Source organism: Budorcas taxicolor, chromosome 5 (genome assembly GCF_023091745.1).
Source record: "Budorcas taxicolor isolate Tak-1 chromosome 5, Takin1.1, whole genome shotgun sequence".
Taxonomy (NCBI): domain Eukaryota; kingdom Metazoa; phylum Chordata; class Mammalia; order Artiodactyla; family Bovidae; genus Budorcas; species Budorcas taxicolor.
The window spans coordinates 19,261,271-19,289,060 of NC_068914.1; the positions used below are offsets into that span (position 1 = coordinate 19,261,271).

At 49.1% G+C, this 27,790-nt stretch overlaps 1 protein-coding gene and 1 non-coding gene across 2 annotated transcripts; one reads left to right on the forward strand and one right to left on the reverse strand.

The window, feature by feature from the left end:
• Nucleotides 1-1,418: 1,418 nt before the first annotated feature.
• Nucleotides 1,419-23,039, forward strand: NPFFR1 (neuropeptide FF receptor 1). Its single transcript, XM_052639730.1, has 5 exons — nt 1,419-1,488; nt 1,673-1,735; nt 16,873-17,187; nt 19,956-20,055; nt 22,160-23,039. The coding sequence occupies exons 1-5, from the start codon at nt 1,419-1,421 to the stop codon at nt 23,037-23,039; spliced, it is 1,428 nt and encodes a 475-aa protein (XP_052495690.1).
• Nucleotides 16,337-16,408, reverse strand: TRNAC-ACA (transfer RNA cysteine (anticodon ACA)). Its single transcript has one exon. It is a non-coding gene; the product is annotated as a tRNA-Cys (tRNA).
• Nucleotides 23,040-27,790: the final 4,751 nt, after the last annotated feature.

Genomic DNA, 27,790 nt, shown 5'->3' on the forward strand with positions numbered 1-27,790 from the left:
AGGTAGACTCAAGATAGTAATGATATAACCAACTTATATTGATCTCTTTTGTCAAGTGCTAGTCCAAGAGCTTTACATAGAGGAACTTCTTTCATCTTCACAACTCTAGGAGATAGGCTATCATCCCCATTTACAGACGAAACTGAGGCAAGTCACAGGAAGCCAAAAGTCCAAAGAAACTCAGATGTTTCACCTGCAGAAGGGCAGACCTGAGGGGGCGCCCTCCCTCCTACAGGCTCTCTGAAGGGCTGTCCTGGGGAAGACAGAGCGAATGGAAGACAGAAATACCCACTGCTGGCCATTAGGATCAAGATGCTTGCCCAGGTCAGGGTTATACTCAGTGTCCTCTAAGGCCCCTCCAGTCCCGAGACTCCACCAGCCACTGGGTCAGAGAATGGACTAGAGGAATAAGGGAGGCTAGGAAGTGGCCTGGTGGGAATCGTTTCCCCAGAGTCCCTCCAGGATAAACCCCAGGGAAGGGAAGAAAGGGCCATTCACTCTCTTCCATCTGCCTGAAACCTGCTACTGCTACTGCTAAGTCACTTCAGTCCTGCCCGACTCTGTGCGACCCCATAGACAGCAGCCCACCAGGCTCCCCCGTCCCTGGGATTCTCCAGGCAAGAACACTGGAGTGGGTTGCCATTTCTTTCTCCAATGCAGGAAAGTGAAAAGTGAAAGTGAAGTCGCTCAGTCGTGTCTGACTCTTAGCAACCCCGTGGATTGCAGCCTACCAGGCTCCTCTGCCCATGGGATTTTCCAGGCAAGAGTACTGGAATGGAATGCCATTGCCTTCTCCGGCCTGGAACCTGGGATCTTCATTCAAATGACAAAAGTCTATGGTGGTGCCTGACCAGGGCTGGAATGGTGGGAGGGAGGTGTCCTCCCATCCAGCCCAAGGGACCACTTATTGGGCATCTACTACGTGCTGGGCAGAAACTTTGACATCATCTCATTTACTTCCCTCAAAACAATTTCACAAACGCAGAAACTGAGGCTCAGCTGCAGGTAAGACACTTTCCCAGGAGTAGACATCTGGTGAGCGCCTGGCCAGTTAATTCAAGTTGTGGAATTAACTGTCTGCGGACACACTGTCCCTTGCTCTCCTCGCCTTATGGTGTGTGACAGCTGCCTCCCATCCCCTTCTCAGGAGGGCCTCAGGGGCCTGTCCACCAGGGTGGTTGGCTGGGGGTCAGGCTCCTCTACGGCGCGGACAAGGAGTAGGGGACCGGCGCTGGGATGGGAGTCACAGGGAGAGGGACACAAAGAGTTATGTCGCAGCCGAGGCTGCAGTGGTCAGTGGGTTGTCCTCTACTTTTCAGGGGTGCTACGTCCCTGCGGAGGGAGCCACATCTGGGAAGAGGCCGGGGGCCGGGCGCGCGGGCGAGGGGCGCTGCGGCGACACAGGTGTGCCGGGTGCCATGGCGACCGCACGGCGCGGCGCGAGCCCCCTCCCCCTGGCCTGGGAGCGCGAGCAGCGGACAGCCGGCAGCGGGCGGTAGAGCCCAGAGCCGGGCGGGCAGCTGCGCGGCTTGGGAGCCTTCCATCCCGGCCGCTGCCCGCGCGGCGAGGGGAAGACCCCGCTCTGGGCTAGGGCCTGCGAGCGCCGGACTGTGAGGCAAGGGCGCGCCAGCAACCCAGCACCGGAGACCCCCTGTTCTTTGCCGGTTCGCAGGGTCCCGCTGCCTCCCTCCGTCGGGGACCGTCCTGGAGCAGGGCAAGGTGGACAGGATGGATGGTGAGTGACCCCGGGGCTGAGGCTAGGGGCGAGTGGATGCGTACTGAGGAGCTGTTAGCCAAGAGAGAGGGGAGGGGAGAGGGGTGTTCTGATCGCAGAGGGCTGTCCAGAGCCCAACACTGTGACTCTGAGTGTGCGTGCGTGTGTGTGTGTGTGTGAGACAGTCAGACACACACTGAGAGAGGGAGAAAGACCTAGAGTGCTTCGTAGAGTGTGTGCCTGAATATGTGTGTGTGAGACTGAGAGAGAGGTAGAGGAAAGACCCGGAAGCCTCTATGCCCCGAGTGCCTAGCACCCTCCCTCCTGCCTGAGAGGGGGCTCCTTTGAAACCAGGTGAGGACAGCTTGCCTATTGGCGTTAAAGGAATTGTCATTCCTTTCAGGCAGCAAAGTTGGAGAGATGGAATTCTAGACAAGGTCTCCTCCATGCAAAATTTCCCTCCCTGGGAGAAATGAGAGGGAACTATGGACCTGACCTCCAGAACTTTAAGGCAGGGGTCCCAACCTCTGGGATCTAATGCCTGGTGACCTGAAGTGGAGCTGATGCAATAATAATAGAAATAAAAGTGCACAATAAATGTAATGCATTTGAATCATCCCCAAAGCATCCCGCCCTCCCACCCCTCCTTACCCCCTTACCCCCCTACCCCCCCACCCCCATCCTGGTCTGTGGAAAAATTGTCTTCCATAAAGCTGTTTGCTCCAACCCTACCAGGTGGGGGGCCAGACCCCTGTCTCAGCTGGTGTGGGCAAAGGAAACCATCTTTCAGCTAAGAAACTGGAGCATCCAGGGCTGGTCCACTGGCTTGCTGGGTGTCTTTGGGGTTTTGCCTAAATCTCTCTGTGCGAGGTGGTGCTAGTGGTAAAGAACCTGCCTACCAGTGCAGGAGACATAAGAGACGTGAGTTCGGTCCCTGGGTTGGGACGAGCCCCTGGTGGAGGGCATGGCAACCCACTCCAGTATTCTTGCCTGGAAAATCCCATGGACAGAGGGGCCTTGTGGGCTACAGTCCATGGGGTCGCAAAGAGTCAGACACGACTGAAGTGACTTATCACGCACACACTTTGTGCGACTGGTTACCTGTCTCTTGAATGGAGAAACTTACATTCAGCTGGATTCACAGTGTGGCTGTGATGGTAAACTAAGACAAGATGTGTTGAATAAAATCATACCGTAAAAGAAGGCTGCTCCAGGAGGTAATAAAACCCGGAAATTCCAAGCCAGTACAATTGCAAACATGGCTGGCAAGAAAGAAAAGGGAGTTTTACAGAATGTTGTGTGCAGCTGCACTTGTTGCTTTCCAGTGAGCTAGGGTTGAAAAGTGCAAGCACACAAGATGCAATGAGAAATGCAGAACTCAAGATGCAGCTAGAAATTGGTGGGATCTGGAAGGATAGTGTCAGCAGAGCACCGAAGCCTCAGTGAACAGAAGCCAAGGAAAACTGGTCGAGACAGATGCAAAGTGCTTTCAAAGTTTGTGTAAGGATAGCAGAGGGCTTGGGCTTGTGGTGCGTGTAACCTTAACACACAAGGGAGGGCAGCCTAGCAGGCCGCACAGGCAATTTTACTTCAAATGGTGAAATGAGGGACATAAGGGGGAGATTGAAGCCCAAGGTAAGTGATTGGATAAGTCGTCAAGCCACATATAATCTAAGCTCAGACAAATAACATCCCAGGGACCTGGAGGCATTCTCCGATGTAATCTTTGCCTCAGAGGAAATGACAGAGAATGAAGTGCCAGAAGACTGAAGATGGGCAAGTGTCCTGATTTTCAGAAAGGAAGAAAAGGTAGCTCAAAAACAAGCCCTAAACTGCCAAGAAAATATTGACCTGTATTTAAAATTTCAGAATAAATATCAAACACTTAGTGAACACTTGTTGTTCAGTCACTAAGTCATGTCTGACTCTCTGTGACCCCGTGGACTGCAGCATGCCAGGCTTCCCTGTCCTTCACTCTCTCCCGGAGTTTGCTCAAACTCATGTCCATCGAGTCAATGATGACATCAAACCATCTCATCCTCTGTCATCTCCTTCTCTTCCTGCCCTCAATCACTCCCAGCATCAGAGTCTTTTCCAATGAGTCAGTTCTTTGCATCAGGTGGCCAAAGTATTGGAACTTCAGCTTCAGCATCAGCCCTTCCAATGAATATCCAGGGTTGATTCCCTTTAGGATTGACTTGTTTGATCTCCTCGTTGTCCAAGGGACTCTCAAGAGTTCTCTAGCACCACAGTTCTAAAGCATCAGTTCTTTGGCCCTCAGCCTTCTTTATGGTCCAACTCTCATATCTGTACATGACTACTGGAAAAACCATAGCTTTCACTATACAGACCTAAGTTGGCAAAGTAATGTCTCTGCTTTTTAATATGCTGTCTGGTTTTGTCATAGCGTTTCTTCCAAGGAGCATGTGTCTTTAATTTCATGGCTGCAGTCACCATCTGCAATGATTTTGGAACCCAAGAAAATGAAGTCTGTAACTGTGTCCGTTGTTTCCCCATCTATTTGCCATGATGTGATGGGACTGGATGCCATGATCTTTGTTTTTTGAATGTTGAGTTTTAAGCCAGCTTTTTCACTCTCCTCTTTCACCTCGATCAAGAGGCTCTTTAGTTCCTCTTTGCTTTCTGCCATAAGGGTGGGGTCATCTGTATATCTGAGGTTGTTGATATTTCTCCCAGCAGTCTTGATTTCAGCTTGTGATTCATCCAGCCCAGCATTTTGCTTGATGTACTCTGCATAAGTTAAATAAGCAGGGTGACAATATACAGCCTTGACATACTCCTTTCCCCATTTGGAACCAGTCCCATTGTTCCACGTTCCATACTAACTGTTGCTTCTCAATCTGCATACAGATTTCTCAGGAGGCAGATAAGGTGGTCTGGTATTCCCATCTCTTTCAGAATTCTCCACAGTTTGTTGTGACCCACATAGTCAAAGGCTTTAGCATAGTCACTGAAGCAGAAGGAGATGTTTATCTGGAATTCTCTTGCTTTTTTCTATGATACAACAGATGTTGGCAATTTGATCTCTGGTTCCTCTGCCTTTTCTATAATTCATCTTGTAAACCTGGAAGTTCTCAGCTCACGTATTGTTGAAGGATTTGAAAGATTACCTTGCTAGCATGTGAAATGAGCACAATTTATCTGGTAGTCTGAACATTCTTTGGCATTGGCCTTCTTTGGGATTGGAATGAAAACTGACTTTTTGTAGTCCTATGGCCATTGCTGAGTTTTCCAAATTTGCTGGTGTATTGAGTATAGCATTTTCATAGCATCATCTTTTAGGATTTGAAATAGCTCAGCTGGAATTCCATCACCTCTACTAGCTTTGTTTGTAGTAATGCTTCCTAAGGCCCACTTGATTTCACACTCCAGGATGTCTGGCTTTAGGGGAGTGATCACACCATCGTGGTTATCCGGTTCATTAAGATCTTTTTTGTACAGTTTTTCTGTGTATTCTTGCCACCTCTTAATCTCTTGTTTCTGTTCGGTCCTCACTGTTTCTGTCCTTTATTGTGTCCATCTTTGCATAAGACATTCCCTTTGTATCTCTAATTCTCTTGAGATTGCTAGCCTTTCCCATTCTATTGTTTTCCTCTATTTCTTTGCATTGTTCACTTAAGAAGGCTTTCTAATCTCTCCTTGATAGTCTTTGCACTCTGCATTCAGTTGGGTATATCTTTCCCTTTCTCCTTTGCCTTTTGCTTCTCTTCTTTCCTCAGCTGTTTGTAAGGCCTCCTCAGACAACCATTTTGACTTGTTGCATTTCTTTTTCTTGGGGATGGTTTTGGTCACTGTCTCCTGTACATTGTTATAAACCTCTGTCCATCTTTCTTCAGGCACTCTGTCTACAAGATCTAATCCTTCAATCTATTTGTCACTTCTGCTGTATAATCATAAAGGATTTGATTTAGGTCATACCTGAATGGCCTAGTGGTTTTCCCTACCTTCTTCAATTTAAGTCTGAATTCTGCAATAGGGAGCTGATGATCTGAGCCACAGTCAGCTCCAGGTCTTGTTTTTGCTGATTTAGAAGACAATAAACTGATCAGACATCACAGAATTTTTTCAAAGGAGGCATCCTGTACACTTGCAAAGATATGTGCACAAGCATTTTCATCACAGTGCAAAATTAGAAATCATCTAATGTCACTAAATTAAGTAAATTAAATGATGAGAGCACTTGCCACAGCATGCTACATGGGTTGTGTTTAGGATTTTATTTACTGGTATGAAAATATATTTACTACCTACTGTGAGTAACTTTTTAAAAAGCAGTCTTTAGAACACACATGTAGTATGATCCCCTTTATGCTGGTGGGCTGTCGTCTCTGGGGTCGCACAGAGTCGGACATGACTGAAGCGACTTAGCAGCAGCAGCAGCATTATTAAATGTCTATGTAAAGTACATCCAAAGAGATGGTCACTAACATCTTTGGGTCCTCCTGCTTCTGAAAGTATACCCTAAGAGAAGGAGCTGATGCCTGAAAGCAGAGGTCAAGAGCCTGAGATGGGAAAAGGAGAAAAGGCAAGAACAGAACTGAGTGGATGAACTGGGCTTAGTGGTGGGTCACTAGGGTTCTATCTCTCTGGACGCCTTCTGAGAAAAGTGCAGAAGGCACCCGAGATTTTCCCACAGCGATGGGTGGCTGACAGCTGTCTGTTCCTCTTCACCAGTTGAAGGTTGCTCCACTCCCACACGTCTAGGCTGATCCTAGAAGTGGCTTCAAAGAAAGCAAAACAGAGAGCCCTGGTGTCAGCTTGATGAGATGCTGGAAATGCAGGGTACAGTCAGTCGACTTGGCCAGAACCTTTGGGGTGTGGCTGGGAGCATGACAAAGGCAATGGCCATGGGGGCATCTCTTGGTGTGAAATTGCAGGGGTGTTTATTTCACTCTTTTCTTTTGTAGTGCTCAGACTGCTTTATAGTAAACATATTGCTTTTTTTTATAAAAACAAGATTTTTTTTTCAAAAAGAAAGAAAAAAATGTAGTGATGTAGTAGTCATTAGGGGCCAATATTAGTGCTAAAAACAACTCAGGCTAAACCTCCCACGTTTCCTCTTTCACACTGGGTTTCTAAGAGGTAGAAAGATGAATTACGAGATTTCAGCAGGACCCGGCTAAGACCTCTTATGAGAGCCCTGGGAACTGAGCAGTGGCAACGGGGCTGGAGGACTGGTGACAAGACTTTGTATTAACTCTAATACAGCTTAGCGTTCCCTCAGACTTTGACCTTGACATTGATGTTAAATAATTGAGAGGGAAAAATAAAAGGCATGCTCCTCTAATCTGTGGATAAGAGCCATAACACCCACATAGCAACAGGTTCAAAATTTAAATGAGGATATCTTAACATTCTGGAACACTGGATCAAACCCAAGAAAATGAAATGTAAAGTGAATTGCAAAGACCTGAATTTAGGTCCAAAAAAAATCAATTGTGTGCATTTCAAAGAGAGAAGATCTTGCTTGTAATCTTGAGGAAATTTTCTGGGGAGATAAAAACAAACTGACTGACGGATATGGGTCCAAAACTCCCACTTACTGAAAAGACCCTGAGATGTTCAGAGTGGGGGAAAAAAGGCGGGGAGAGGGGGATGACCTTGGGGACAGGGGCCCATTCTTGTTCAAGGAGCAGAACTGGAACAGGTAGGGACAAGTTGCAGGAAGACAACTCAACAATAGGAAGAAATTTCTGGCACTCAGAGTTGGCCTAGAAGCTGTGTCCTTGCCAGGTCGAACTAAGCAAGGGTCACTGACTGGTTGGATACTGACTGGAGGGCAGAAGGAGGTATTCTTGGGTGGCTGGACCAAAAATAGGGCCTGGAGGATCTCTGAGGGCCTGCAGACAGACACTGCAGTCTGTCCGTCCTCCTGCAGAGTTGCTGGATCAGCCGGGCAGTAGTCCCTCTCAGGCCTTCCCCACTGGGCCTTGGCTGCATGGTATGCTGTGCAGTGAGGCATCAGAGGGCACGATTCCCACCCCGCTCCCAGCCCAGCCCCAGTCTAGCCGCTCCCTCAGAGCCTCTGGCAGCCTCCAGAGCTGCCTGCCCAGCCTGGGAGCTCCGTGGCTGAGGGAGGCCAGATGCGGGGAGGATGTCTGCTCACACTGCCTGGTGGTGGGAGACCTGTGGGCAAGTGGCCCATGCAGGCGAAGGTTGCCAGAGAGAGGAGCAAGCTAGCTGGTTTCCTTCCAGTGCAGGACACAGAAATTTCTTGGCAATCCAGGTGGGCTCTGCTTTCCATGCCCCCAAAAATGCTGCCAGTGGCGCTGTCAGAGTTGAGAACCACTGCTGTCATGAATATTTTAATCATATGTATCAGAGCTTCCTTCTGATTAGAAAGGTTAGATCTCAAGTTAGTGCAAAGGAAAAAGAAATTACTTAAAACACACTCTGTTACACACTGTTAATGTCTTTTGTTTGTTCTGGGTTTTTTGGTCATTTATTCACACACACACGCACACACACACACACACACACACTTTTGTATGGAACACAGTTTATAATGCTTCTACCTACTATTTTATAACTATTGCCACCTTGGTCAGCATTTCCTCCCACCACTAGAACTTGTTCTATTAAGTAAATCCCTAAAAGTGGACTGGCTGGCTCTGGGAGTGGGTCTTGGATTGGGGTGCTGGATGGATGCGACCCATTTGCAAAGGCTGAGCTGATGTGTGTCCTTCCAACCCCACAGTGCACAGCCACCCTCTGGTGTCACCAAGCGCTTTTCCTCTCTGCCAGTCTGATTGATGGCATGCTTACCCAGTGTTCTTTTAAAATTGCATTTCTTTGATTACAAATGAACTTTTCGTCTCATGTGTTTATTAGCCATTTGTACTGTGTTCTGTTGTGTTCTTCAGCAGGTCAGGCTGTGTTCACCCTGAGGCTCTCAGGAAGTGGGCACTGAATGGTATAGTTCAGTTCAGTCACTCAGTTGTGTCCAACTCTTTGCGGCCCCATGGACTGCAGCATGCCAGGCTTCCCTGTCCATCACCAACTCCCAGAGCTTACTCAAACTCATGTCCATCGAGTCGGTGGTGCCATCCAACCATCTCATTCTCTATCATCCCTTTCTCCTCCTGCCTTCAATCTTTCCCAGCATCAGGGTCTTTTCTAATGAGTCAGTTCTTCGCATCATGTGGCCAAAATATTGGAGTTTCAACTTCAGCATCAGTCCTTCCAATGAACATTCAGACTGATCTTTAGGATGGACTGGTTGGATTTCCTTGCAGCCCAAGGGACCCTCAAGACTCTTCTCCAACACCACAGTTCAAAAGCATCAGTTCTTTGGCGCTCAGCTTTCTTTATAGTCCAACTCTCACATCCATACATGACCACTGGAAAAACCGTAGCTTTGACTAGATGGACCTTTGTTGGCAAAGTAATGTCTCTGCTTTTTAATATGCTGTCTGCTGCTGCTGCTGCTAAGTCACTTCAGTCTGACTCTGTGCGACCCCACAGACAGCAGCCCACCAGGCTCCACCATCCCTGGGATTCTCCAGGCAAGACCACTGTAGTGGGTTGCCATTTCCTTCTCCAATGCATGTAAGTGAAAAGTGAAAGCGAAGTCATGTCTGACTCTTAGCGACCCCATGGACTGCAGCCTACGAGGCTCTAGGTTGGTCATAATGGTATAACTGGGTCTCTAATCTAGGGCATATTCAAAAGCAGAGACATTACTTTGCCAACAAAGGTCCATCTAGTCAAGGCTATGGTTTTTCCAGTAGTCATGTATGGATGTGAGAGTTGGACTGTGAAGGAGGCTGAGCGCCAAAGAATTGATGCTTCTCAACTGTGGTGTTGGAGAAGACTTTTGAGAGTCCCTTGGACTGCAAGGAGATGCAACGAGTCCATTCTAAAGGAGATCAGCCCTGGGTGTTCTTTGGAAGGAATGATGCTAAAGCTGAAACTCCAATACTTTGGCCACCTCATGTGAAGAGTTGACTCGTTGGAAAAGACTGATGCTGGGAGGGATTGGAGGCAGGAGGAGAAGGGGAAGACAGAGGATGAGATGGCCGGATGGCATCACCGACTCGATGGACGGGAGTTTGAGTGAACTCCACGAGATGGTGATGGACAGGGAGGCCTGACGTGCTGTGATTCATGGAGTCACGAAGTCAGACACGACTGAGCGACTGAACTGAACGAACTCAATCTAGAGCTGAGTTCTGTGTGGTACCAGGGCAGACCAGTAGGTGGCGCTAACGATGCAGTCATTAGAACTTGGTGGAGTACCCAGCTGGATTCCGTGCTCTGGACCTTCATTTTGGTGTTGCTTTCTCTCTCACACATCTTCCAGGCTTTTCAGGGAGGCCCACAACAAGAGTACTATAAAATATTACCCTCGGGCCCATTGTGCAGTTTAATACCACCAGCCCAGCTGCTGCTGAGTTAACACATACTGAGTGTGGTGTGTCCCGCATTGTGTCAAGTTTTCTTCACGTATTATCTCATTCAGTAAGTGTGAGCTTATCTCCATTTGGGGCTTCCCTTGTGGCTCAGCTGGTAAAGAATCCGCCTGCAATGCAGGAGACCTGGGTTTGATCCCTAGGTTGGGAAGATTCCCTGGGGAGAAGAAAGGCTACCCACTCCAGTATTCTGGCGTAGAGAATTTCACGGACTGTATAGTCCATGGGGTCGCGAAGAGTCGGACACGACTGAGCGACTTCACTTTCACTTTTCACTTTCATGCTTTGGAGAAGGCGACGGCACCCCACTCCAGTGTTCTTGCCTGGAGAATCCCATGGACGGGGGAGCCTGGTGGGCTGCCGTCCATGGGGTCGCACAGAGTCGGACGCGACTGAAGCGACTTAGCAGCAGCAGCAAGCAGCAGGGTGGCTTTTATGCCCGTGCGCGTGCTCTGTCGCTCTGTTGTGTCCAACTCTTTGCGATCTCATGGACTGTAGCCCGCCAGGCCCCTCTTGTCCATGAAATTTTCCGGCAAGAATACTGGAGCAGGTTACCATTTCCTACTCCAGGGGATCTCCCAGACTCGGATCAAACCGCCATCTCTTGCTGTCTCCTGCCTTGGCAGGCAGATTCTTTACCACTGCGCCACCTTGTGGCTTTTAAACAGCAGAAATTGACTTGTTACAGATCTGGAGACTGCAAAGTCCAAGATCAAGGTACAGATCCAGTGTCTGATGAGGATCCTCTTGTTGGTTTATACACAGCTTCCTGTGTCCTTATGTGGTGGAAGGGACAAGGGAGCTCTCTGAGGTCTTTTTAAAATAAAGGCACTAATCCCATTCAAGAGAGCTTGTTCTTGTGACCTAATTAGAATTGATCCTTGAACAACATGGGTCTAAACTGCACTGCTTCATTTATACAGTTTTTTTCCAATAGATGCATACTACTGTACTACTGTACTACACTGGACATGGAACAACAGACTGGTTCCAAATAGGAAAAGGAGTACGCCAACGCTGTATATTGTCACCCTGCTTGTTTAACTTATATGCAGAGTACATCATGAGAAATGCTGGACTGGAAGAAACACAAGCTGGAATCAAGATTGCCAGGAGAAATATCAATAACCTCAGATATGCAGATGACACCACCCTTATGGCAGAAAGTGAAGAGGAGCCGAAAGCCTCTTGATGAAAGTGAAAGAGGAGAGTGAAAAAGTTGGCTTAAAGCTCAACATTCAGAAGACGAAGATCATGTCATCTGGTCCCATCACTTCATGGGAAATAGATGGGGAAACAGTAGAAACAGTGTCAGACTTTATTTTGGGGGGCTCCAAAATCACTGCAGATGGTGACTGCAGCCATGAAATTAAAAGACGCTTACTCCTTGGAAGAAAAGTTATGACCAACCTAGATAGCATATTGAAAAGCAGAGACATTACTTTGCTGACTAAGGTCCGTCTAGTCAAGGCTATGGTTTTTCCTGTGGTCATGTATGGATGTGAGAGTCCCTTGGACTGCAAGGAGATCCAACTAGTCCATTCTGAAGGAGATCAGCCCTGGGATTTCTTTGGAAGGAATGATGCTGAAGCTGAAACTCCAGTACTTTGGCCACCTCATGCGAAGAGTTGACTCATTGGAAAAGACTCTGATGCTGGGAGGGATTGGGGGCAGGAGGAGAAGGGGACGACTGAGGATGAGATGGCTGGATGGCATCATGGACTCAATGGACGTGAGTCTGAGTGAACTCCGGGAGATGGTGATGGACAGGGAGGCCTGGTGTGCTGCAATTGATGGGGTCGCAAAGAGTCGGACACGACTGAGCGACTGAACTGAACTGTACTACACGATCTGAGGCTTGTTGAATCCGGATCCATGGATTCGCAGGGCTGACTGTAAATTTATATTCAGAGCTGAATTTAAAGTCATATTTGGATTTTTGATTGCACAGGAGTCAGAGCCCCGAACCACCCCATGCATTTTTCAAGGGTCAGCTATGCCTCCTGAAGCCCCTACTTCCAAATACCATCACACTGAGTATGAATTTTGAGGAGACACAAATATTCTGTCTATTGCCTGAAGTCAGGAGAAAAGAGAGCTGGGACTTACCAGTCCATATGCATCCCCTACCTCCAAGGTCTTTGGGCTAAGACCTTCAGCTCTGTGGTTCCCAGACTGGAGTGTCCATTGGAATCATGGGGAAGATACATTAAAACAGACATACCTGGGTTTCTGGTTCCTTAGATCAGGGGTGATTCCTGAGAATCTGCGTGTCTAGCAAGTCCCAAGTGATGCTGATGCTGCTGGTCAGGGACTACACACTGAGAACCAGGGCTTCTTCATCTTCTCTGGCCCCAGACTTTTTCAGTGGCTCAGAGCTTAATCTCTGAGATCATCAGAATGCCCTGGAGGAAAGGGGAATGGCATAATTGGGTCCAGTGGATGAAATTTTCACAGGCTGTAATGTATCCACAAGGGCACCAGGCAGATCCCCAGAAGGACAAGTCCAGGTGTTAATGAGGTCTCCAGCTTCAGGTATCGGGTCCAGATGGGGTGGGAAGCCTGCCTGCCTCCAACCCATCTCACCACCAGCCAGGGGAATTGCCAGGAATAGAAAGGAGTTTAACTAAATTGAGAATAAATCAGTCTACAGTGCTGGAAACTGTCCTAAGTGTAGAGACTGATGCTCAGGCTCAGTCAAGGATCCAGGGATGGGCAAGGTTGCTCCCAGACACTTCTCAGGGCCAGCCTTTGGAATATGAGCTCACTAAGCAGTCCCTTGAATCCAAGTGAAAGGCAGTGGGGCAAACACACAGGCTAGAATTTAGTTGGGCAGGTTTTGACAATTTCCTCTACTCATCCACACCCACAGATTTCCCCAAGTTATTCAGGTTGATTTTGAGACTCAGCAAGAATGAGCTAGCTAAGGAGGCTTCCAACAGACTGTGGTGGGGGTTCTTTCCAGAGGACCCTGGAAAAGGCGTCTCAACACTAGCAATGCCAGCCTTCAGCAGGACCCTGTCACCCGACATCAGGATCCGCCTTTCCTTCTTTTTTCTCTTCATACACGTATTTATCCTCCTAACAACCATTTAGTAAACCATTTATTAACACAATGATCAGGCCCTGATGAGATGCTGAGGATATCTTCCCATCAATGAGAAAGAAAAGATCCTTCCTCTCCAGGAGCTGATTTTCAAAGTTGGAGAAAAAAAATCCAATAAACCTGGGAGCAAAGAAAATATTGGCAGATGGAAGAAAATAAGCAAGATGCCATGAGAGATAATAGTGGGCACCTAAATAAAATAATCAGGTCATGCTTCTCCAAGAAGACAGTATTTAAGCTGAACGCTAAAGGAGGGGGAAAGGCAGAGGGATTAGGAAGAGATAAAGGCGTCGAGATTGGAAAGAGCAAGAGTGCGTTGGAGGCATCACGAGGGGACCAGAGCACAAAGGACAAAGTGGAGGGTAGCAGGGGGATGAGGCCAGATCGATGGCAACAGGAATTAGACCATGCAGTAAGGAGTTTGGGTTGTGTATGAGATGCAAGGAAATGGCAACCCACTCCAGTGTTCTTGCCTGGAGAATCCCATGGATGGGGGAGCCTGGTGGGCTGCCGTTTATGGGGTTGCACAGAGTCGGACACGACTGAAGCGACTTAGCAGCAGCAGCAGCAGCAAGGAGTCTAGGCAACAGTTAGTGGCTCCTGCTGAAAACATTGGTGAAAAGCTAGTGGGAAACTTGATAGAGGAGGGATCAAGCTGACATCACTTAAGCCCACTGTTCAACCTTAGCATTAAGAAAGAGACCACCAGGGAGTTCCCTGGTAGCCTAGTGGTTAAGATTCCAGGTTTTCACTACTGCAGCCCAGGATTCTGCAAGCTGCTGCCAAAAAAAAAAAAAAGAGAGAGAGAGTCCACCAGACATAATCAGATCAAGCCTCTAGATCTAATTGTAATTTACAGGAAATACAGCAGACAGACAGCAGAATGTGTAAAATGACATCAAGAGGGGGCAATCAGCAAAATCCAGTCTGCGATAAATTCTACAGACAAATGACCCAGACATTTATATGATTCCAAGGGCCACTCAGATGGCTAAACCACAGTGTCATGTCACTAGATTTTGGGGTGGTTTGGCACATAATGATACATAATAGAAATGGAAATCTCATTTGGATCCTCACTCAGACAAACCAGTTATTTTAAAAATTCTGTAAATCCTTCGGTAAAAAAATAAATTAGTTAAGATATCTAACAATGAGGGAATTTTGAATGCTGGATAATTGATAATATTGTGACACAATGGTTAATTTTGACACTGGGTTATGGATTTTTTGAGTCCTATATTTTAGAAACACAATCTGAAATATTTATGAACAAAAGAGAAGATTGTGCTTCAAAGTCATCCAAGGAGAGGTGTGGGTATGGATGAAGCAAGATTGGCCTTGAGATGGTAATTGTTGAAGGTGAATAATGTCCGCTGGAGCTTCTTCATATGCTTCCCTCTTGTCATGGTTCATTAAACTATATACTCATATATGTTCTTACATTCTCTCTCGTACAGGTTTGTCATATTAAAATAAAGATGTTTCGGTACAATTGGATGCCCCTGAAGGGCCTAAACAGAGTAGTATCATTTCCTTCTCTCACTGTGCACCCAACACTTCCAGCGTCTCCTCCTTCACTGGCAGACCCTTCGCCTGTGACCCGAGTTCACCCTTGCACCTGCTGGTCCCTGTGGCCCCACCATGCCAGGGGAGGTCTAGTCTAGAAAGACCCCAGGGTCTTTCTAATCTCTGGTCCCAGGCCTCCTGTGGGCCTCCAGGCCAGTGGCTGAGCTCTGTATGCAACAGAAGACTCCCCAGTGATGCCTCATCTCCAGAACAGGCCCCATTCAGTCCCAGAGGAAAGCAGGAGGAGAGTTTACAAGACAATATCATGAGTCACCACAACTAATGACTTCCCAGAAGAGCTGTGGTTGGACACTCAGCCACTCCTTCCAAAGGTGCCTGGAGAAACACACACTGAAGCTTGAGACACGTTAGAGACACAGAAGCACGCCAACTCAGCTGCAGAGACTAGTGTTCTCTTGAGCGAGTCTGGGAACCTCTCTGATCATAGTCCTGCCATTTCAAATGGGGTTAATACCTAACCTATTTACCTCACGAGATAGCAGGAAGGATTGGATCAGATAACAGACATGGAAAAGTGAAAATGTTAGTTGCTCAGTCATGTCCGACTCTTGGCAACCCCTATATCCTGCCAGGCTCCTCTGTCCATGGGATTCTCCCAGCAAGAATATTGGAGTGGGTTGCCTTCAGGGGAGCTTCCCAACCCAGGGATTGCACCTGAGTCTCCTACATTGCAGGCAGATTCTTTACCATCTGAGCCACCAGGGAAGCCCAGTAGATAAGGAAACTCTTGGCTAAAAGCTGTGCAAATGAAGTAGCTGATACCACGATGGGAGAAGGTGAAGGATGGGTGGTGGCCTTGGCTTTGGATGGTCTGAAGAATTGAACGTGTGCCTTTGATCCTCAGCCCTGGTTCAGAGTCCCCTTTTAGACTTCCTCCCTCTACCGCCTTCTTTTCTTCCACAACTAAAGTCTGTGGCGATGATGAGCAGGGACGTCAAAGATACTGAGGGTGTAACGGGATGGCAGGGGAAAACAGATGGTGCACTCAGGAAGGGTTTAACTGAAGAGAGTTTGGTAGAGGGACTTGACAGCGGGGAGAGGAGGGCAAGAGAACCAGCATGGGTCAGTGACGCGCACAGGGACCGGCAACCACAGGAAGGTGTTGCTGCAGAGGGGGAACCTTGTCATTGCAGCCCTGCAGGAACTGGAGCTGTGGGAGAGGAGCTACCCAGCCGGAGCTGCACCCGTAAAGACAGCCCCACGGGCAGACCTGTCCAGGCAGGGAGGGACTCAGGAGATGAATGCCCTGACCTCTCTCTCCTCCACTCCTTCAGTCTCCTTCAGTGCCTCCCATTGGCTGAAACCCAGTTAAAAAACCAGAAGGCAGGGAATAGAATCTAAGAAAGAGTGGATATATATATATGAAAGTGAAGTAGCTCAGTCGTGTCCGACTCTTTGCAACCCCTTTGACTGTAGCCTACCAGGCTCCTCTCTCCATGAGGTTCTCCAGGCAAGAATACTGGAGTGGGTTGCCATTTCCTTCTCCAGGGGATCTTCCCGACCCAGGGATCGAACCTGGGTCTCCTGCATTGTAGGCAGACGCTTTAACCTCTGAGCCACCAGGGAAGCCCATATATTTATATATGTATAACTGACTCACTTTTGCTGTACAGCAGAAACTCAACACTGTAAATGAACTGTACTCCAAAAAAAAAAAAAAAAAGACCCAGAGAGCAAGGGAACCTGGCTGACATAGGTTCCTGAGAGGTCAGCCTCTGGGGCAGAGAGCAGGGCTGAGAAGTATGGAGCCTGGATCCAGCACAGTTGGAACTGTGTGCAGATGGGGAGGGACCAACATTGGGAAATGAAAGGAGAGGTGGACAAGCGGGTTGGGAGGTGTGAGATCAGGGTTTGAGTGGCTGTGAGGTTGAAAGTCTTGGATCGGTGAATCCAGTTGCAATTGGGGTTGAGCTCATGCCCAGGTGCTGGGCATGGTCAGGGTCTGGAGCACAGAAGGATCTCCCAGTGGTGAGAAGTCAGTTATCTCTTCTTCACCTAAGATCCTGACCCATGTGCTCCTTTGCACCTAGGGGAGCCCTCCCAGCCTTCCAACAGCAGCTGGCCCCCAAGTGAGAATGGGAGTGATGCTGAGGCCACCCCGGCTGCAAACCTCACCTTCTCCTCCTACTACCAGCACTCCTCCCCGGTGGCTGCCATGTTCATTGTGGCCTACGTACTCATCTTCCTCCTCTGCATGGTGGGCAATACCCTGGTCTGCTTCATCGTGCTCAAGAACCGGCACATGCGCACCGTCACCAACATGTTCATCCTCAACCTGGCCATCAGCGACCTGCTGGTGGGCATCTTCTGCATGCCCACCACCCTTGTGGACAACCTCATCACTGGTGAGTAGGCAGCTCCCCCCTGAAATCATGGCTGGCCTGGTCTCCTGGCCAAGGTGCCATTGTCTCAAACTCCCCAGTCTTATGGCTGAGAGGATTAGACTAGAAATAATAGATACAATGAATTAATCATTTGCTTTGTTCCAGGCTTTGTGTGACTTATTCTTCCTGAATTATTTTAACTAATCCTCACAACAATCCAATGAAGTATGCATTATTGTTACCCCCAATTGATGGATGAGGAAACTGAGGCTCGGAGTGATTAAGGGGTGGTTCTGTAGTTTAGACAACTAAGTGTCAAGTCCCACATTCTTACATCTGTATTTCTAACCACTGCACCGTTCAGTCCTACTCTCCCGGGTAGCTCCCATCTAGTTCTGGGCAGAACTAGAACCAGCAGGAAGAAGTGGTAAGGAGGCAGGTTTCCTCTGAATAGGGCCCTGAAAACTAATTTGAGATGTTCTCCACCAAAAAAGGGTTCCTGCCTACAGGTATTGTGCTCCCTGTCACTGGGAGTGTCTAAGTGGGGACTGGCTGACTGTTTAGCAGGGATCTGGTAGAGGGATTCAAGCAGAACTAGGCCACTTGACTTCTAAATTCCCGCCCAGTATCTAAAAACGTTAAGAAGGATCCCACTATCATCTACCTTCTCCCAAGATTCACTTTTCTTGTTTCAGAGTAAGGCGCCACAGAGTCTAGGTGGGAAGGACTAGTTTCCAGAGCTGGGGAGACCCCTAGAGGTCTGTGCCTGCAGCTTCTGAGCTCAGAGCTCCAAGAAACAGGATTCAGAGCCTGGACAGCCCCATTTGGAGTGACTTTGGTGTCTCTGTAGTATAGCTGGTTAGCACGTTGGACTGTTAACTGAAAGGCTAGTGGTTCGAGCCCACACAAGGATGCTCCCCCTTATGCCATTTGGGATTCCCAGGTGGCTCAGGAATAAAGCATCTGCGTGGAATGCAGGAGATACAGGGGAGGCAGATTCTATCCCTGGGGTTGGGAAGCTCCCCTGGAGGAGGAAATGACACCCCACTCCAGTATTATTGCCTGGAGAATCCCATGGACAGTGGAGCCTGGCAGGCTACAGTCCATGGGATCACAAAGAGTCGGACATGGCTGAGCACGGACTACCACACGCCACAGCCGATGTGAGGCTGGGGGACTCACAAAGCCAGAAAGTGAAGCCAGGGCTGTCACCTTCCCCTTGGCTGTCCTCTGGCTAAGCCTGGTGGGATCTTTAATCACAGCTGAATCACAGGTTCTTTCAGGGATGCTAAACAGAGGCCGAGCATCCTTCTTCCCAAAACACACACAAACATATGCAGACACACACACCTGCACATGTGAATACACATAAAGGTGTGCACACACGCATGCTCACTCACCAGTTAACAATAGTGTGATGAGGTCACTAGTTGGTTACAGTAGTGTCTGCCAGTCCTTTTTTTATCTGTACAAACCGTTATTTATTCAACAACTTCTTAATGTGGGCATCTAAAGTTTCTCTGATATTTTGCAGTTACAACAGTGCTACAATGAATAGCCCTGTGCATATGTATTTTGTGTCATCAGAGGTGTATATTCAGAATACAGTGAGATTGTTAGATCAAAAGACAAGTGCATAAATTAGGCATTGCCTAGTTCCCCTCCAGAAGGACCGTAATGACTTGCATTCCCACCAGTGATGTCTGAGAGCTCCTATTTCTCCACAGCAAGTATCATTTGCGTTTTTCTAATTATGAATGAGGTTTGAACATTTTTTCGTGTTTTTCCATCTGCTCTCTACAGCAATATTGACTTTCCATGACATTTAAACTCCCTGGCACCCAGATCAGACTCTCAGCACTGATCCATAGTGATTTAGAGACAAAGAGATTGTAAATTAATCTCCCCCTTCATTTTCACATCTGTAAAAAGGAGACAGTAATGGGGCTGGGGTGAGGACTGAGCAGGCCAGTGCCTGGTACCTCGTACGGGTGCAGACAGAAAATCAACATGGCAGAGGCTGTTGGTGAAAGAAGACCCCAGTCTTGGGAGATGACTCCTGTCCACAGGCACAACAGACAAGAACAAGCTGCCCTCCCCCCCACCATCCCAGGCCTAGAGGGCTGGAAACACCAGGTAGTTACCAACACAGGGCCTCAGGCAGCCAAGAGGTGAACCTGGCTACCAGTCCTGAAAGCAGGTGGGACCCAGGTCTCATGAGAAAGCAGAAGCTCAGGGGTCAGAGTGAGGACATCAGGTAGGATGGGCTAGAGGGGCTCATAACCTCCCCCAACTTGTGAGTCGGGATGGATCTGTCCTAGTGGGTCTCCACTTCGGCTGCCACTTAAATCTCCTGGGTCAATTTGGAAAATAGGGTGTTCTGAGTCCCACCCTTAGAGATTCTGTTTGTAATTAGTCTGGCATGGTCCTGGGCACTGATCCTTTTCCAAACTCTCAGTTGATTCTAGTGAGCAGCCAGGTGAGAACTGCTGGCCTAAAACTTGGAGCTGGGCTATGGGAGCAGTAATCCAGGCAGGGCTGGATGGATCTAAAGCTCATGGAGAAAAATTGCTGGTCAGTATAAAGGCTGTCTCTAGTAGGACTGTCCACGGAGGTACCGGCTGGTCAGCTCCTCACTCCTGGAAGTGCGTAAGCAGAGGTAGAATGACAGCCTAGCTCGACTGGAGGGAAGATACAAGCCACAGAGGGGACTGGCCCAGATGGCTGCAGGCCTCTGGCTCTTTGTGGATGAGGCATCTCTCACTTTGTGGTGGCCTCTGTCATTGCAGGGTGGCCCTTCGACAACGCCACGTGCAAGATGAGCGGCTTGGTGCAGGGCATGTCTGTGTCTGCTTCCGTTTTCACGCTGGTGGCCATTGCTGTGGAAAGGTGAGAGGGTTCCTGGCTGGGTTATCCTGGGCTGACTGGGGCACAGCATGAGGACTAGCTGCTGTTTCCACTGCTGCGCCTGCTAGAAGGAAGACTAGCTAGACCGCTCTGTGGTCTGTGGTCCTGAGCCACAGAGGGAAGGGTGGTGGGGCTGCTTGCCCTCTAGAATTGGGGGACTGTAGAGGATACTGCTACCTCTTTCTGGAAGACCTGGATGCAGCTCCTGAGGAGGTTTAAAAGGTATTCCTGGGCCCTAAGAGGAGCTTGGGGATAGTCCTTGTCTCCTGAGTGGTAGACCTCCTTGCTGGTCCCTGACTCCCCAACTCCACCATCTTCTGCTGCTTCTGGTCTTTCAGCCTCAGATTCCATCTGAATCTCTGATAAGCATGGGTCTGCTAAATAGAATGGAGCCAGGGACCAAGCAGCTTGCAACACAACTGACTCAGTTGCAAGGGGGTCCTCCTCCCTCTCCGAAAGCCCTTTCAATAAGGGTGCTTATCCCAGAGCAAGGGATGCAGGCAGGTAAGTTGGAGGGCTGCCTAGCTGGATGACCTTGGGTAGGTCATTTAACTACATTGAGCCTCCGTTTTATCACCTGTCAAATAGTCCATACCCTACTGGCTGGCTGGGGGGCTTCAGTGAACTTCTGTTTGTAAAGCTGATACATACTATCTGGTATGGAGACCATATGTCAGCAGTTAATAGCATTCTATTTCATCTTTACACCCACACCCTCCTCCTTGTCTTGTTCCAAACTCAGGCACTACAAACTCCACCCTTCCTAGAATCTAGTGTCCTCAGCGTCCCTCCACTTCTGCCCTCATCAAATCGTCTTTTTGTGACCCAGTGAAGAAGGCAGCTGGTGAGATAGAACTGGGTCCCCATCTGCAAGGCCGCTAATTAGCTGGGTAATTGGGGGAAGTCCTCCTTCACTGGTCTTCCTTTTGTTGTCATTGTTAACGATGACATCTCCCAGTGGTGTCTGGGTATTCTTCAAGTTCCTGTCTCCTTGAGAACTCTTCCTGGTCTGTCCTAGGATCGTTCTCCATTCATTAAGGGCTATTGCACTTAGAGCCAGTACTATGTGCTTTAAGAATTATTTGTTTTCTGGCAGCTCCTTATTTGATGTTATGAAACCAGGAGGTCAAAGTCAGGTAGGTTGAGAAAATAAGGCTTGAGACAAGCTGTGGGAGAAGGGTAAAGTGCTGTCAGATGGGGAAAAGGATAGAAGGGAGGAGAGCAGGACAGTTTGGTGAAGAGGAAAGAGCCGTTGCCTGGGAGTCAGCTCTAGGCCTGTGTTCTAGCTCAGGTTTAGCCCTTAAATTGCCCCATGACTTTCCTAAGCTAGATGGGCATCTTTGAGCAGGAGAACTGGGCATAGGTATTTTTAAAAACGCTTCAGGAGATTCTAATGCACAGTGAAAGTTTACAGCTGCCAGTTTATATGGCACAGTGGTGCAAGACAAATCTGTATTCAAGCTTGGTCCTTGGTACTAGCTAGCTGTGTGACCCTGAGCCAGTTACTTAACACCTCTGAATCCCATATGTAAAGTAAGGGTGTAATAATAATCACAGCTGAGACATCCTAAGGAGGAAATGGTGCAGAACTGTCTTGATACTATGGAGGCACTGTTGGAAGGATGCTGGCTAAGATGATATAGGGAGAACCTGCCACATAGACTCCACGCCTGAACTCCCAAGGTTTTCTGGAGAAGCCATAAACAGCTAAAATTTGTTTTCTTTCATACACGTACCCAATCGGCCTACTCAGGGACAGAATCTGCCAGCTAAGTCACTGCTAGCTGCCAGCTACTCAGTTTATCCTCCAAAATGCGCGAACAGGATTCAGTTCTTGAGAGACCTGCCCTTTTGTCTTGTTCCACGGCCGCCCAGCCTTGGAGCTGATTGCCCTACAGGTGAGAAACCAATTTGCTTGTCAACGAACATAATTAACACCCGAGCCTTCTTTGACACCACCTAAGGTGCAATGGTGGGGGTGAAGTGCCCCAACCCCGCCAGCCCCCAGCCCTCTGCCCTCCAGGGGTTGGTGCTCATCCCTGGGACCCTCCCAGACCCCCTGCTTTTCTTTCCTCCATCACCGCAGGTTCCGCTGCATCGTGCACCCCTTCCGCGAGAAGCTGACCCTGCGGAAGGCGCTGGTCACCATCGCGGTTATCTGGGCGCTGGCCCTGCTCATCATGTGCCCCTCGGCCGTCACGCTGACCGTCACGCGCGAGGAGCATCACTTCATGGTGGACGCCCGCAACCGCTCCTACCCGCTCTACTCGTGCTGGGAGGCCTGGCCCGAGAAGGGCATGCGCAAGGTCTACACGGCCGTGCTCTTCTCGCATATCTACCTGGCGCCGCTGGCGCTGATCGTGGTCATGTACGCGCGCATCGCCCGCAAGCTGTGCCAGGCCCCGGGGCCCGCGTGCACCGGCGGCGAGGAGGCGGCGGGGGAGGGCGGGCGAGGCGCGCGGCGCAGGGCGCGAGTGGTGCACATGCTAGTCATGGTGGCGCTGTTCTTCACGCTGTCCTGGCTGCCGCTCTGGGCGCTGCTGCTCCTCATAGACTACGGGCAGCTGAGCGAGCCGCAGCTACACCTGGTCACCGCCTACGCCTTCCCCTTCGCCCACTGGCTGGCCTTCTTCAACAGCAGCGCCAACCCCATCATCTACGGCTACTTCAACGAGAACTTCCGCCGAGGCTTCCAGGCCGCCTTCCGCACCCAGCTCTGCGCGCCACCGTGGGGGAGCCACAGGGAGGCCTACTCCCAGCGGGCCAGCCGGCTCCTGCGCACGAGGGCGTTCGTGGAGGTGCAGCCCAGCGACTCAGGCCTGCCCTCCGAGTCGGGCCCGAGCAGCGGGGCCCCCAGACCCGGGCGTCTCCCGCTGCGCAATGGTCGCGTGGCCCACCATGGCTTGGCCGCCGAGGGTCCCGGCTGCTCCCATCTGCCCCTCACCATCCCAGCCTGGGACATTTGAGGGGGACGCGGAGCACAGGCCTCTGAACCCGAGGGCCACGACCGCACATGTGACACCCAGGCATGGCAGCGTCTGGTGTGGTGTTAGGAGAGGCTGCCATATGTCTCCCTCTCAAACACAAGGCAGTGAGCAGTTGTTAGTGGAGTCTTCTCTGTCACTTTCCCCCTCAGATAGAGGCAGAGGAGGGGAAAGAGAGCGGAGCTGTTTCCCTGAAACCCTCTGCAGCAGAAGCCACAGGCATCATTAGGCATCATCTCACTGAGTTCTCACACTTTGGGAACAGGGTTTCTTATCCCCCTTCTGGGACTTCCCTGGTGGCTCACTGGTAAAGAATCTGCTTGCCAAGTAGGAGATGCCTGTTGAATCCCTGGGTTGGGAATATCCCTGGAGAAGGAAATGGCAACCCACTCCAGTATTCTTGCCTGAGAAATCCCACGGACAGAGGGGCCTGGCGGGCTACAGTCCATGGGGTCACAAAAGAGTCGGACACAACTTAGCAACTAAACAATAACATACCCCCTCTACGGGTGCAAAACTGAGGCTGGAAGAGGAGATGAGACTAGTCTGTCTCTCAACTAGAGCCTGCATGACTCCAGTGCCTGCCTGTCTGGTTTTGACCATCTCCAGCTGCCTCCAGAAGGGCCCCTTAGGGCGAAGCACAGTGAAAAATGTGAATCCTAATTAAACATCTGGGAAGAAGTGAAAAGCAAGGCTGGCCTGTCCATCTGATGCTTGGTGTCCATGTCCTGGAGTCTCCTGTGTATGATTGAAGCCACTCCCCTGATCCCTCCCCAAGAGAACACAGTGTGTTCTGTGTAGGTTTGTCTTGTTTGTTTCAAGAAGTGTCCAGGGCCATTCTCTTCTCCCCAAAGTACCATTAACAGGACGTCATGCCTGAGCATGAGCTCTATAAAGAAAGCTGAGCACCGAAGTATTGATGCTTTTGAACTGTGGTGTTGGAGAAAACTCTTGAGAGTCCCTTGGACTGCAAGGAGATCAAACCCGTCCATCCTAAACGAAATCAGTCCTGAATATTCATTGAAAGGACTGATGCTGAAGCTGAAACTCCAATATTTTGGCCACCTGATGCAAAGAACTGACTCATTGGAAAAGACCCTAATGCTGGGAAAGATTGAGGGCAGGAGGAGAAGGGGATAACAGAGGATGAGTTGGTTGGATGGCATCACTGACTCAATGGACATGAGTGAGCAAGCTCCAGGAGTTGGTGATGGACAGAGAGGCCTCGTGCTGCAGTCCATGGGGTCACAAAGAGTTGGACACGACTGAGCGACTGAACTGAGCTGAACTGATGCCTGAGCAGTTGCAGAACAATCCCTGGGAAGCCTGTGTCAGTCACAGATACTCTGGGTCTGAGCCCAGAGAAGGGGGTGTCTGCCCTCCCTCCTCTCTCATAGGATCCACCAACATCACCCAGACCCAGGTCAAAGCTCACAATGTGACAGTCAGCTTCAGGGTCACAAGAAGCATCAGTTTATTTATTCACAGACAGGAGGAAAGGAGGGCAGAACACCCACTTTCAGCCTTCCAAAATACATCTGCTCACGAGAGCTGCAAGTACACAGCATTCCCAAGGCCCTTTCCCTGCTCCCTCCAGGGGATTGTGGGGGAGAAGTTGGCCAACCAAAGCTACGGTGTCCCCTGAGGCTTCTGGGATGACAAACACTAAAGCTCTCCCAGCATGGATAACTCATGTGCCCTAAAAAAGGATGGGATCCACTCCTTGTTTGCTCTGGTTCTCACCCAGCATGCCTGCATCACCTTAAAGAGAGAGGCTTCTCTCCAGGAGGTGGGAGGAATTGGGATTACCCTGTGATCCTTGCATGGCCCCAGTCATCTGTAGTTAACTGGATACTTCCTCCTTATCTCTATAGAACACACACTGTTGCCAGAATTTTAGTGAATAAAAAAGAAACATTTCCAGGGCAGAGAATGTGTCTCTGAGGCCCCACCAGTTTTCTTAATTGACACATGATGACTTAACCCTGTTGACTCCACTTTAAGTACTAGATGTAGGGGCAGAAGAAAACTCCTAAGCCATTGTACAGTGTTTTCTGCAAGCATGTCCCCAGACATGTTTGATCCATGCAAATGGGCTGAAAGAGATGTTGCTATCCTCAAAGTGAGGCTCAAAAGGACCAAGAGGGGAAGGGCCACGGTGTGGGGTGGGGTGGGGCAGGGTTTGAGTTAGAATTTGTCTTCTGATGGTTTCTTCCCATGCCCTTCCTGCCTCTCAAGGAAGGTGGATTGGGGAGGAGAGGTGGAAATTCCCGCAAATGCTGTTTACCTGATGATGAGGCAGAATGCTCACAGAACCAGCAATCGCATCCTCCCACCCCAAGCTCTTGGTCTGGGAAATGAGAGTCTATTGTGTTTACTCTTGAAATATCCGGCTTGAGCTGTTCTGTGTATGCTATCTATAACCTGTGAATGGAGCAGGCTGCCAAGATCCATCATGACCCCACCCCGGTCAAGGTGTCTAGGAATGATGGACGAGGGTCTCAGGAAAGGGAGTGCCATCCTGTCCCTCATTCGCTAGTACGTGTCTGGGACCCACTTCTGGTCCTCCATCAGTGTTCTGTGTCACTAGAGTATAGGCTGGAGAAGTCCCGGCTGCTTGCCTTAAAGAACTCTGACGCCAGCCTCTAAAACCAGACCAGAGAAAGGGCCATCTTAAATCCAAAGGCTTGTCCCTGTGGCTGGGGGGATCTGTTGGGAGACACTGTCTGGTCTTTTCTCTGGTGTGTGTTTTTCCCTTAGCATGGCCTCCCCAACCACAGAATCACAGCCTAGGGGGAGACCAGGGCACTCACCCAAGCCAGCCTTCTATCAAGGCCCCTTTGTTTCACTTTTCCCCAAAGATGCCATGCTTTGAAAGACTGGGTTGGCCAAAAGAAAAAAAAAATTGCACTAGGCCATAATTCATATGTTTGTTGGTTTTTTAATTTCTTTTCTAAAAAAATCCATCAAAGGCTGTGTCTGCTTGTTCAAATTTGATTTGATTCAGGCATGACCTGATGCTTTCATGAGAGGTGAGGCCTTGTGGGTATCTGTGGAGTGTTTAGTTTCTTGTGTACGTGGCAAAACACATATACCACATCAAATTTATCCTGTAACTATTTTTGTGTACAGTTCAGTGGCATTGAGGGTCTTCACACTGCTGTATAACCATCACTATCCATTTGCAGAACTTTTTTTTAACATCCCAAACTGCAACTCTGTACCCATTAAACAATAACTCTCTGTTTCTTCCTGCCTCTGGTAACTGCCATTCTACTTTCTGTCTCAATGAATTCAATCACTCTAGGTACCTCGTATGGGTGAAATCACACAGGATTTGTCCTTTTGTGATTGGCTTATTTCACTGAGTATAATGTTTTCAAGGTTCGTCCCTTTTGTAGAAGGTGTCCTTTTCTTCCTTTCAAAGGCTGAGTAATAGTCCATTGTATGGATATACCAGTCATTACCCATTCATCCACCGATGGACATTTGGGTTGCTTCCTCATTTTAACTATTGTGAATAACGTGTGGAGGTTTCAGATGCTAGACAAAGTCCCTGAAAATAGTGTCTGTGTGAGCCCTGAGAACAGAGGCCCCAGGTTGGGACCCAGGATCTCTTCTGACTTGGCATGTATGGGTGATGTAGCAGTGGTTCAAGGAACGCTGTGATCTGTCTTATGCTCCTAGCCCACCCCCGCTACTCTGAGCTGGGTTTTACTTCTTGACCAGAGTGGCCAGAAAATTGTATGTTCCCTCCATGAAATGCTATTTTATGAGGATATTTTTCTAAATATAGCTTTATTATTCTGGCTGGTATCCTATGACCCAACACCTGGGCCCTCTCAGGGGCCTTGTCCAGTTACCCCAGGGTACACAAGGGTAAGCAACGTGGACTTCTGCCCATGTGCTTCCATTTGCCTACAGGTTGGCTGGGTCTCCTAAGGTGACTGCCCTTTCACAGGCAGCAAGTTTGGAAATGAATTGGATGTGTGATGGGGGAAAGGGCCAAGGGCCTGTGGACACTGAGCATCCCCACCCCAGAGGAACTCTTGGAGGGACTCCATGTCCTGTCCTGCCATTTGCAGCACGAGCAGTCATTCTAATCATGGGTCTTCACTGATGAATGGCCTCTTGACTTCACCACGCAGCACTCAACAGGCCAACGGGAGCTGGAGGCGGATGCCCAGCCTGGGCCCCGCACACCACAGTCTGCCGGCCGTAGGCCGAGGACTTTCTCTTGGGGCGCAGGGGATGCATGATTTGGGTTGGAATGGAGGGCAGAGTTGGCAAAGTCGGATGAGAGCCCCCCTATCATTAGTCTACTGTGTATTCATCCAGAAATCCAGGTGAGAGCCAAGCCGAGAGCTGGATAGACAAAGCATTGCTATTAAGCTCTGTGCCTTTTTGCATATTTCCTCAGCTCACCCCTCTGAAGTGCCACTGAGGAAAGACAAATGGGAAGGAGGTGACCCGAATGGGCTTCACTGCGAGCAAACAATGTTGAATCAACAATGGATTCCTTGTTGAATAACCCAATTATTAATGTTTATGACATTTTATTGTTTCTCTTTTTCTCTCTCTACACAAACACTCCATTGTGGAAATTTTACAAGGTTTAGATCAACAAAGAGAAGAAAATAAAAAGCACCCAAATCTAGCCACAAGAGATAATTGTGGAATTATTTTCTATGTGTATATATGTTTTAAAAATTTATAACAGCTTTATTGAGGCA